General features: G+C 41.2%; 1 protein-coding gene across 12 annotated transcripts in view; it reads right to left on the bottom strand.

Moving 5' to 3' along the window:
- Positions 1-4: 4 nt before the first annotated feature.
- The window catches only part of USP16 (ubiquitin specific peptidase 16), a 30,836-nt gene continuing 21,486 nt past the window's right edge, over positions 5-9,354 (bottom strand). For 11 of the 12 annotated variants that reach the window (XM_082460399.1, XM_082460402.1, XM_082460397.1 and 8 more), the window contains 5 exons: positions 7,673-8,333; positions 6,160-6,254; positions 4,871-4,957; positions 324-480; positions 5-207 (listed from right to left, as the gene is read on the bottom strand). In XM_082460399.1, coding sequence (XP_082316525.1) covers positions 83-207; positions 324-480; positions 4,871-4,957; positions 6,160-6,254; positions 7,673-8,333 — 1,125 coding nt within the window. In that variant the 3' untranslated portion in view covers positions 5-82. The remainder of the gene's footprint in view (positions 208-323; positions 481-4,870; positions 4,958-6,159; positions 6,255-7,672; positions 8,334-9,354) is intronic. The other variant, XM_082460393.1, reaches the window with a different exon arrangement.

Here is a 9,354-nt window from a genome sequence, read left to right as displayed (position 1 = left end):
ACAGTTAGTCTTTACTTTTTTATTATTACAGCCATTATAAAAGCCATAAACATGTTTCCAGAGAAAGCACTTTTTGAAATTGTTACAGTATTCTCTCATAAAATAGGAGGTAAGCCTGTGAATTTAGTACTTTAGTTGTAGGCACAGCTTGCACATGTGTGTCGCTGATGTGAAACCACTGTCCTTTGGTTGATTCCATTTCAAAATCTGTCAAGAGGAAGTGTAAAATTAAATATATAAATGGAAAGATTCAAGTTCATCCTTTTTTGGTTTTGCCATAAATATCTGCTGAATACCAGAATTCTGTAAGACCTCTTTCTTACCCTGTAGAATATCACCGTGGAGAACAAGATTAGAAAGATGACTGTTTGCAGATCTTGCCTTGGCATAGGCAGTGTAATGCCCCGACCTCATGGTACCACTGTGTTCAACGACTCCATATAAGGAATATAGTACCCTTGTATTTTCTTCAGCAACATTCTTTAAAAATGAACAGAAATCAAAAGTTAGTTCTAGTCCCATTTATACAGATGCCATCGGCAAGACAATTTTAAACTATGCAGAGGGTCTCTAACCTTCGAGAATGCAGAAGTCCTGAGTCTGAAATGGACTATTATTTTCTCCCCACCTTTTCTCAGCCTACTGAGTGGTATCACGCTTATGTTTTTACTAAAAAGTTGCCATTGCTCTTGCCCCGCTGGAAGAACCATAAACTAGGGTCCACCTGCTAGAATCACAGTTTCCTGGCCCAGATACTTAGGTAACTGAACTTGGCAAAGTTTCTTTAGGGATCTGGGATCAGATCATTCCAGAATACCTCAACAACGCATCATCCTATTTCCAGCCCCAAATGGAATCCTTTAACAGCAAGAGGAGAGCATTTAGGTCACACCCAAGACCACCCCTTAACGTTTTCAAATACCCCCTGCAGATCTGGTGAGAAGGACATGCAACCTCTCAGGAGCTCACTTTCCCCATCGAACATGGAGGCTGCTTATTTTAAGATCACATGTGCCGTAGGGCTGCTCAGCAACAGGGACAGGTGTTCCAGCTGGGGGCCACTTGCAGACAACTACTCCACTTACGTTCTCTTGTAAAAAGTCTTCCTGAACAAGCATCACTGCCCTTCAACAGTACTGTCACTACACTCTCTAATCTTTGCCTCCCTATTTGCTAAAGAACTCTTATTACGTCATCCCAAATCCTGTCAGCTTCCTCAGGGATTTCAGTGTCCAATGAACCTCACGGGATTTTCCCTGCCATTCCATTTTAACCAACCACAGCCAGGACTACGTTCTGGAATCGTTCATCACTCAGAACCCTTTAACTTCAAAAATCTTACTAATTTTCTAGTCTCAGTCTACAATTCCATTCTTCCAACTGTCACCTCACCTATACTAGTCAACCTAACAGGATCCTCCAACCATCGTTTTCTCCTGGCCTATGAGGCCTCTTTTGGCCTCATTCCCAAAAAAAGTCTCTTCACTTGTCAAAATGTAATGGAACAGCAACAGCAACATTACCTGAGAGCTTATTAGAAAGGCAGAGTCTCAGACCCCACCTCACATCTACTGATTCCCGTGTGATTCACATGCACGATAAAGTGAAGCCCCACATACCATTCTTACAGACAACCTCTCAACGCCCACCACCAGCCCAGCCACCACATCCAGCTCATCACATAACCCAGCTCTGAATTCCACAGCGTACCTTCCCCGACCCCATACACAGCTGCTATTGCTACGAAACAAAATTCTGTAACCATGCAGCCTGGAAAATTCATGATTTTCTACCTCACCAGGTCCTCAATGTGACTGTGTAATTTTATAATGTGTCCTCAGTTAGCTGCCTCTTCCATGGATGTCCTTCACAGCAACTAGACCAAACTGTCACCACTCTCTTGTAGCCTCTCCTTATAGTTGACCTCACCTCCCACTTCAGGAAAATTGAGACATGACCTACCCAGCTGCATGTTGCCCACTCTCAGGAACATGAAGTCTCCTTCCCTTTGGTTCAGAGATTCTCCACTTAGTGTCCTTATCCCAGCCTTCCTGGCCTCCTCCAGGATCTTTCCTCAGTTATCTCTCTTTCCTGTGTCTTTTACTTCTAGATTTTCCTCTTTGCCTACAAACCTAATTAAGTCTCCTAGTATTAAAAAAAAAAACTTCATTGATGCACATTTCCTTTTCAGCAAAAGCTCTAATGTATCTATATGCTCTATCTCCAATATTCTCATTCATTTCTCAACCTACTGAAGTTACCAACACTTCTTAAAAAACTTACCATGACCTCTATACTGTCTAACACTTTCTAGTTTTTTTCTCTGATATTCTGATACTGAGGCCACTTAATCCTTTCCTTGAAACCTGAACACAGGACAATGGCATTTTAGGCAAAAGATGGATTCCTGATGACCCTGTATTCAAAACTAATCCAACCAGAGCTATTTCTATTTACAGGCATATCTCCTTTTATTGTACTTTGCTTTATTGTGCTTCACAGAGACTGCATTTTTTTATAAATTGAAGGTTTGCGGCAATCCTGCACTGAGCAAGTCTATCGGTGCCAATTTTTTTAATAGCATTTGCTCACCTGGTGTCTCAGTGTCACAGTTAGGTAATTCTCAAAATATCTCAAACCCTCCACCAGCAAAAAGATTACAACTCAGTGAAGGCCGAGATGATGGTTAGCATTTTTTAGCAATAAGGTATTTTTAACTAAGGTACGCACATTGTTTTTTTAGACACAATGCTATTACACAGTTAACAGGTTGCAATATAGTGTAAGCATAGCTTTTATATGCACTGTGAAACCAAGAAATTCGTGTGACTTGCTTTACTGCCATATTTGCTTTATTGTGGTCTGGAACGGAACCCAAAATATCTGAAGTATGCATATACCAGCAAAAGTGGCCCTAGCCTATGGTAGTAACATAAAAATAATAACAATTCACTCTACCCACCACGTCTGAAATACCTTTCTTGGAGAATTTTAAATTGGGAGAGAGGAAGGGGGAATTTCCATCATTTCAAGTTTTGCACATAAAGACTTAATATGTTTACACTGAAGTATTTAAAATCTGAATAAAGAACAACAGTTTAGCTTCTTCTCTTCTCCAAATTCTTCAACATGGAGATTCGCTGATATCCTCGGTGGTGTCTTCTCCAACCTACGCCTCTTACACTCTGATGCTCGCCAGAGTTCTGTCATTAAGTATCTCTCCTTTCTCTCTCCTTGTTTACACAAGAGATCCTATCCTCTCATAGTTTTAACCACCACCTATGTATTGATTTCCGAATCCTTATCTCCAGCCCTAACCCCTCTATTCTGGCCCTCAGACATGTACATCCAAATGTTTTCTAAACATAGCCACATGAATATCTCAAAACAATCTGAAACTCAGTGTTTCCAAAACTGAACTTATTATTATTCCTTTCTCCACCTCCCAACCTGCTCTTCTTCCTGTATTTCTTACCTCAATTTATGGCACTCCCAACTGCCCAGACACTCAAATCAGGCCCTGGGAATCATACTCAACTCCTTCTGTGGCACCCTCAGCATCCATTTAAAGGCCTCTGCCTCATCTTCCAGAGGCAAGAGATCAAGAGTCTTGTTAGGGGCTTCCCTGGTGGCACAGTGGTTGAGAATCTGCCTGCTAATGCAGGGGACACGGGTTCGAGCCCTGGTCTGGGAAGATCCCACATGCCGCGGAGCAACTAGGCCCGTGAGCCACAACTACTGAGCCTGCACGTCTGGAGCCTGTGCTCCGCAACAAGAGAGGCCGCGACAGTGAAAGGCCCATGCACCGCGATGAAGACTGGCCCCCACTTGCCACAACTAGAGAAAGCCCTCGCACAGAAACGAAGACCCAACACAGCCAAAAATAAATAAATAAACAAATGTGGGGTTTAAAAAATAATAATAATAATAATAAATACTTAAAGTGGATACATTTAGGAATGGAAGCAATGTTTAAAAAAAAAAAAAAGTCTTGTTAATTTTACCTCCTGAAATATTCCTTCAATCTCCCCATCTCCAGCCCTAGTTTATTTAAGCTGTCATCATCTACTGACTGAATTAACTCAACAGCCTCCTAACTTCTCTGCCTCTAGTCTTGTCCTCCTAAAATCCAGCCTCCATTGCTTCAGCAAGTAACCTATGTAATATACAGACCTGGCTGTGTCACCCTGTTGCTTTAAGTTCTTCAGTGGCTCCCCACCGCATACCTAATAAAGCCCAAGTTTCTCATCACAATCATCTTCCAAAGCCTCATTCCTCTCTCACTTCTCTGGCTTCATCTCCTAACATTCCCAAGACCTTGTACTGTGAGCTCTAGACCTGCTTATACAGACAGTCCCCGGCACCCACCGTGCCACTTTACACTGCTCTGCCTTTGCTCCTGCTCTTCCCTCTGCCTGGAAAACTTGTTTCCTCTTGATTCATCATACTAAGTCTTACTCCTTGAAGTCGCAGTTGAGGCATGTTCTACCTCCAGAGCCTTCCCTGAACCACCAACATGCTGGGTTAAGTGCGTATCACCCCGGCTCTGTGTATACCAATCTTAGCACTCAACCATATTAAACTGAGATTATCCATTAATATATCTGCTCATCTTTAGTTATATGCCCTCAGCTCCTAAGACGTCTGCCACAATAATGGGGGTTCAAAAAAATGCTGAACTGCAATAACAACCTAATGTTCAACATGATTCATCACAGATCTTGACATTATAAAGGTACAAAGATCAAAGACCCAGTCTACTCAGTAGTTCCTATCAACTTCATAGATATGTGAGTTGCTGTTGGAGTATTTGGTAATAAGCTATGATTTCCCTTTAAAGGATTTTCCCAAAAAGGCAAGTTCCACCTACCTTACATTTAAGGGTACAAAAAGGAGCCAAATCTAAGATTTCTGGAAATTTTATGTGTCTGTTAACTTTGCGTAGGTTAAAACCAGCCTATAAAAGAAGGATAATAGATTAAGTTCTCTTCCTGGAAAAGCTGTACATGTTAAGTAAACTGTAGTCCCACCCCAATGCCCAGAAGAACACTAACATCTAGCCCTCGTTCAATCTGCTTAGAAGACTATCTCCCTGACTACTAATTGATTTCCAGTTGATTTGTTTTTGCTAAGAGCAACACACACACACACACACACACACACACACACACACACACAGTCCAACACACTGAGATAGCTGCTCCTATAAGAAAACTCTCAATGTTTCTGCTTTAGGCATCTGGAAAAGCCAGATTAGACAAGAGGTTTCGAGTGCTTAAAACTCAGCAATAGCAGGGACTTCCCTGGTGGTCCAGTGGTTAAGAATCTGCCTTCTAATGCAGGGTACGCAGGTTCCATTCCTGGTCAGGGAACTAAGATCCCATAAGCCACAGGGCAACTAAGTCCACACGCCACAACTACTGAGCCTGTGTGCCACAACTACAGGGCTCATGTGCCATAACTAAGACCCGACGCAGCCAAAAATAAAACAAATAAGTAAAAAATAAACATAAAAAAAAACCCCTCAGCAACAGCAGAATACTGTTCTGTGAAGCACACACTTTCAGCCTCACTTTCTAACCAAGCTTGGTGAACTGTTCAGAGAGACCCACCCAATTAGTCAAACTCATACCAATCACAGAACAGAAAACACTATGAAGGTACTTTGGGACTCGAACTGAATTTACAACTTGTACTGCTCATAGGAAAAAGTCTTCCAGAAAAGATGGAGTCACCAAAATGATGAAAAGCCAAGGTACCAATCAATGCCTTTTTATCAAGGGTCAGTAAAAATAAGATACCACACAGATCACTAAATTTCCCAAGTGTGAGATATAACTAGTAAACTGGTCTTTTTTCTTTAAACCTGAAAATATGATTAGAGTAAAATGCTAATATATCTAAAAAGAGTAACATGAGTTCTAGTAAAACTGAGGCGTGATTGTGCCTAAATTTCTCTTCCACCTTGACATGCATCTTCATCAAACCCCTTTTGTGTGGTAACATAAACATATGTATTATTTTACTTTCCTACTTCTTTGAAGTTAGAATTAAGAAATAACAGAAAGCCAAAAAAAACACAGTAATATGTTGGGACAATAACAAATAAAGCAGGTGTCACATATTTAGAACAAATTTTAGGTAACAAACAAGGGGTACCTGCTGAAATCTCTTTAAGTGAAGAGTGAGAACAGGAGGAGCAAGGGAAATGAGCATCTGCTTCTTGGCATTGGTGTAAACATGCTGCTTTTCACCTACAGAAGGAAAGTAATTTTAGCAGTGTGAGGACCATTTTAGACCCCCATATAGCATTCACATCTGCTATAAAACCATTTCCAACATCTAAAGCAAGGATCAGTAAGCTTTCTGGAAAGAACCAAATAATAGATATTTCAGGCTTTTTGGACCAAGAGGCAAAATCAAGGATATTTTGTAGGTATTAATACACAAGAGGAAATTTCCACAAATTTTATAGAATTCAAACTATAATAAAATAATTGAGTACGATTGCAGTCTACTGAAAAGAAGAATGGAATCATTTTTGGAGAGGTAACAATTAGGGTTCAAAGTTCATGTTTTCTACTACAAAATCATTTTCAAATGTTCATCTGTAAAAAATATTTTTAGCTCGGAGATCACACAAAAACAAGAAGCAGGCCAAATTTAGCCTGCAAACCACAGTTCACTTACACCGGCTCTAAAGCAGACAGAAATGCTATAAAATCAACACAATTTACTTTTTGTATCAACAAGTAAATAAATAAAAAGCTAGACTTTTTAAATGTTTCAACAATTCTAGTAAGAATCCTTAGGAATCTATGATGCCTCCCTATCCCACTTACCCAAGATCAAATAAAACACAAGGTGGGGGCAGGGGTAGGAGGGGAATTATCAATATCTTTCTGTTCTGTATTTGATGAAGGTGGTAAGAAAGCACTGTCCTCCCAGTACCTTGCACTGGGCACGTCACTTCAGCCCGCTGAAGAATTAAAGTGTGGTTTTCTGGATGCAGGGGAGATGAGGGTCATCACAAATGACAGGAAACTGAGGATACAAAGAAACAGCCCCTATCTGTTAAGCAGCCTGCTCTGATAACATCTCAGTGGGATGATTTCCCTACAGGGAGTGGTATCAGAGCACAAACTGCCCCACTTTAACTGCTGCTGGATGCCACAGAGTACTAGCCACATCAACAAAGTTCTGCTTATCCGTCCTTCTATTAAAATATTTACACAGGGGGCTTCCCTGGTGGCGCAGTGGTTGAGAATCTGCCTGCCAATGCAGGGGACACGGGTTCGAGCCCTGGTCTGGGAAGATCCCACATGCCGCGGAGCAACTAAGCCCGTGAGCCACAACTACTGAGCCTGCGCGTCTGGAGCCTGTGCTCCGCAACGGGAGAGGCCGCGATAGTGAGAGGCCCATGCACCGCGATGAAGAGTGGCCCCCGCTTGCCGCAACTAGAGAAAGCCCTCGCACAGAAACAAAGACCCAACATAGCCAATAAATAAATAAATAAATATTTAAAAAAAAAATATTTACACAGGATTTTGGGAAAAGGGAACTTATTGACACCATCCAAGCCCTGATACAATTAAACAGTAGTACTCTACTGATACAGTGCAAAATGTACCCCTAAACATTAATTTTACTTTCTGTGAAAGAATCTGAATACCTTTTATATTTGCCTTTGGTCCACTATACTGTCTCCGTGTGCACACTTCACAAAGCAGTTTATTAGCATCTCGAAGTTTCTCATTTCGGGTGAACTGATACAAACAATGTTGGATTGAACATTCATCAGTACTGAAAGCTTCCCTGTTTGCAAGAGTACAGAAAGCAGTTTCTGGATCTTCGTTTACAACCTCATATACCTTCGTCCCGGGAGTATGAGCGTCATTCAGAATCTCTAAATTTATTTCGTCAGGTTGAAGAGCAGCATTCAAGTTAAGGTTCTTAAATCCACTGGAAATGTCCACTTCTCCACTGCTCCCTTCCTTCATGTAGGCACCATTTAAGTTCCTAGTACATTCAGCAGGAGAGGCCAAAACGTTCAGATCATTATCCATGTTGACATTTTTCATATCTACTTCCTCTGTGGATTTTTGATTGTCAGTTATACTTTCTATCATTTTTTCATGGCCATTCAAATCTTTCTGATTAACACAATATTCTTTATGTATAACTTCCTCTTGTGAAATATGGTTGGATTTAATATCCACTTCTCGCTGAAGTGACATTTCAACTTCACATTCATTATCTTCAGGATGGTCAATGGCACAGACATCATTTAAATGAAGAACTTTTCCTTGAATTTTTTGTTGCCTTCGTTGGTTCTGTGTAAAAAGTACAAAACATTAAAAAGAAACAACAACGAGAGAGAGGAAGAGGAAAAGCGTACACGTATCACATCAGGTTTTCCTGTTTATCAATCAAAAATAAATAAGTTAATAAGGAAGAGTTCACTCCCAGAATTCCGACCCTAAAAGTTCCTTTACTATCAGGGATCAAATAAATTATAGAGAAAAGTTCTTTGGGGCTTCCCTGGTGGCGCAGCGGTTAAGAATCCACCTGCCAATGCAGGGGACACAGGTTCGAGCCTTGGTCTGGGAAGATCCCACATGCCGCGGAGCAACTAAGCCTATGCGCCACAACTACTGAGCCTGTGCTCTAGAGCCTGCGAGCCACAATTACTGAGCCCACATGCCACAACTACTGAAGCCTACTCTCCTAGAGCCTGCGCTCTGCAACAAGAGAAGTCACCACAATGAAAAGCCCGTGCACCGCAACAAAGAGTAGCCTAGCCCCCACTCGCTGCAACTAGAGAAAGCCCACGTACAGCAAGGAAGACCCAACGTAGCCAAAAATAACTAAATTAAATAAATAAATTTAAAAGAAAAGTTCTTTGATTGAAAGCAGGGATAAAACATCACCAATCATCAAAAAATTGTCACACAGGGCCAAATAAAAATGTGCAAGACATGGTCTCTGATCCAGACAGAGCAGTAAGGCTGTTGAACCCAAGTAGCCATGTATTAAAGCAGGGGGCAAGTGTCTACACACACACCAGGAAGGGATATATCCATGTGAGTTATAATTACCAGATCAAGGTTTCACTTAAAAGATAAAAATAAACTGAAAACTCAAGGATGTATAAAAACAAACCAAAAATTCAAGGATGGGCAGAGGGATGGAGGAAAACATTCCAGGAAACAAATGGCCCAAAACTAGAGAAGCAAGCAAGCCACATATACAGACGACAATAAAATACTCTACCCACTTAAATCACCTTCTTTGCCATTTGCTGCCCATGTCCAAGTGCGGGGCGGGGGGGTTGCATTTTACGCAGATTTCTGT

This window comes from Balaenoptera physalus (assembly GCF_965194825.1).
Source record: "Balaenoptera physalus genome assembly, chromosome: 4".
Lineage (NCBI taxonomy): Eukaryota > Metazoa > Chordata > Mammalia > Artiodactyla > Balaenopteridae > Balaenoptera > Balaenoptera physalus.
The sequence above is the reverse complement of the archived record's forward strand: the minus strand, read 5'-3'. Positions and strand labels throughout refer to the sequence as shown.